Source organism: Vitis vinifera, chromosome 17, assembly GCF_030704535.1.
Source record: "Vitis vinifera cultivar Pinot Noir 40024 chromosome 17, ASM3070453v1".
Classification (NCBI taxonomy): domain Eukaryota; kingdom Viridiplantae; phylum Streptophyta; class Magnoliopsida; order Vitales; family Vitaceae; genus Vitis; species Vitis vinifera.
The window spans coordinates 9,516,087-9,518,525 of record NC_081821.1 but is presented as its reverse complement, the minus strand read 5'-3'; the positions used below and the strand labels follow the sequence as shown (position 1 = coordinate 9,518,525).

Genomic DNA, 2,439 nt, shown 5'->3' with positions numbered 1-2,439 from the left:
TACATGCAACATTTAATATTTTCCTCTAACATTAGAGGTCCTAGAGACAAAAAATAAAAATATATCCAACATTACTTTTTGTTTGCTTGGTTAATGATAATTAAGGCCCTTTGGTAAATGGTTTTTATAACTATTTTTTGTTTTCCAAAACAAGAAAATAAGAAAACACATTTGACAAATAAAAAAGGAAAACTATTTTTTGTTCTTAAAAATAAAAAATTATATATAAGGTGTTTTCAAAGAACATTTTAAAATTTTTTTATGATTGTTTTCACCTTTTTTATGACTATTTTAAAAAATAATCATACAAAATATGAAAAATAATTAAAAATAAAATAATACATATAAAAGTTGTTTTTAAATATACTTAAAAATATGGAAAACAAGTTAAGAATTTTAGTTCTTGTTATAGTTTGGTTATTCGAATTTTATTTGGTCTAACCCAAAAATCTCGCAATGCGACATATGTAGTGTAGTTATAATTTTGAGGTCTATGATGTATTATGAGATCAGTGTATATATATATATATGTATAGTTTTACGGTTACGATGATTATATTATTCTTGTAATCTCTTTCAATTCTTTCTTTTTATACCGATTTTTTGATATAATGATTTTTTTTCTTCTCTACTCGTGATTTTTTCCTTTTAAAGTTTTCTACATAAATTTGCATGTTCTTGTTATTTTTTTTTTCATTGCTTATTTTCGTTATTTTGTAATTGTAAACCTTTTGTTCTATAAAGCATTGTAATACGATTTTTTAAAATTATTATCAAATTAAACAAAGCTCTACCACCACGCTTTTGGATGCATACGGGCAGTACGATGCGTCAATTTAAGAGTGTTAACATTCGGACAAAACTACTAAAATAGCAGATTTATCTCCCCCTCCCCCTTTTTTTTTCCTTGTTTTTTTTTTAAATTTTTTTGTTGTCATTTTCCTTTCAAATCATGGCTGAATACATGCACCAAAGAGGAGAAAAATGTGGAAGAATGAATTGAAAATAAAACAAACCAAAATGAAATACAAGATCCGGAAACTAAAGGCCTGCATGATCACATCCCGGAGAGTTGAACCTCGGGTGGCTTCTTATCCTCCTCGTCCTTTGGGGTGGACTTGTAGTAGGTAGCGTATAGGATCAGTTGGACTGCGCCAGACAAAGAGCCCAAGCCATTGGGAATCTACCAAATAACACAACAAAATTGTGGGTAATTATTCTATTTTCATTAGAAATTAGCATTAATTTCCAAAATTCTGGTTAGTTTTTTGAAGATTACCAAGATGTAGGGATCAAATTTAATGAGTGCATAGATAGACCAAACAATCCCATTGGCGAAGTTGGCCAACGACAAGGTGAATGGCATGTACTTGACGCTCTTCGTCCGGATGACTTGACGCTGTAAAATACAAAATAAAATAAAAGTTCTCAACAATATTCTTCATGCAGACATGGAAGAATAGATTTTCATACTTACCATGACGGTGAGCGGGGAAGCGTACATAATAACATTGAACACAACACACAATAACCCCACGAACAATGATCTATTTTTGGTTCCATGGAAGAGCAGCATGGTAATGGCAGCTATAATGGCCATGAAGATCACTTCAAACAGAAGCCACAAAGCTATCTTTTTCTGAAATTAACCAAAAAAGAAAAAAAAAAAATATATATATATATATATATAAAACCCTTTGAAGTGAGAAATAATTGAGGAAAAATGTTCTTCCCTTCATGAGATGAAATAGCTTACGCGCTTTAGTGAATCAGCATACACAAAGAAGATGGTGACGTAGATGAGCTCAATGACAAGACCACCGCCATTGATTGTGATGACCAGAAGGCTGTCTGGACGGACGAATGGGAGGCCGTACAGGACCCACATCATGCAGTTCAGTACAGTTGCTAGGTAGGGATCTGGCTTGAATTCTCCCACCGTTTTTTTCTTAACAATTTGTATGAAAGTTGGGCTGCATTCAAAGTTCAAATATCCATAATGTTATTAACAAGGTTAATTAACAACTAGGTTGATAATTAATTCACACCATGACAGAATAGGTTTTACTTACATAGGCGAGGCAAATAGCCCGAAAGAGATGACATTTCCTGCATAAACGTAAAGAAAAGAAAGACATTATATGTATGTGTGTATATATATATATATACATGATTGGAGAAGACTGAAATGAGATTGATGATAGGGCATGAAGGGGAAGATATAGATATGTATATGATACCAATAATGCCGACGATGGTTCTTATTGTGTCGGGGTTCACCATCTTTCCTAGCTGCTGCAAGAACCAAGAAAAGGAGAGGGTAGAGATGTGGGCGAGAAGAAAAGAAGAACCACTAACAATGAGAGGAGGCAGGTGGGATCTGGTTGAGAGGGGCCAAGGTGATGTGTTCACAACGAGACCCCTAACCTTCCCAATTCA

At 33.2% G+C, this 2,439-nt stretch overlaps 1 protein-coding gene across 1 annotated transcript; it reads right to left on the bottom strand.

The window, feature by feature from the left end:
* Window positions 1-978: 978 nt before the first annotated feature.
* Window positions 979-2,439, bottom strand: LOC100244901 (bidirectional sugar transporter SWEET5). The gene is made up of 6 exons (XM_002283032.4): window positions 2,241-2,439; window positions 2,073-2,109; window positions 1,757-1,973; window positions 1,478-1,639; window positions 1,280-1,399; window positions 979-1,183 (listed from the first exon to the last, which is right to left on the bottom strand). Exons 1-6 carry the CDS (start codon window positions 2,281-2,283, stop codon window positions 1,058-1,060), a joined length of 705 nt encoding a protein of 234 aa, XP_002283068.1. The 5' UTR covers window positions 2,284-2,439; the 3' UTR covers window positions 979-1,057.

Excerpts from the sequence above, each read along its gene's own strand:
- LOC100244901 (XM_002283032.4), bottom strand. The coding sequence starts at position 2,283 with ATGGTGAACCCCGACACAATAAGAACCATCGTCGGCATTATTG. Across the intron at positions 1,974-2,072 it reads GGGCTATTTGCCTCGCCTAT|CCCAACTTTCATACAAATTG; the intron begins GTAAGTAAAACC and ends CTTTGAATGCAG. Across the intron at positions 1,400-1,477 it reads CTTCCCCGCTCACCGTCATG|CGTCAAGTCATCCGGACGAA; the intron begins GTAAGTATGAAA and ends TGTATTTTACAG.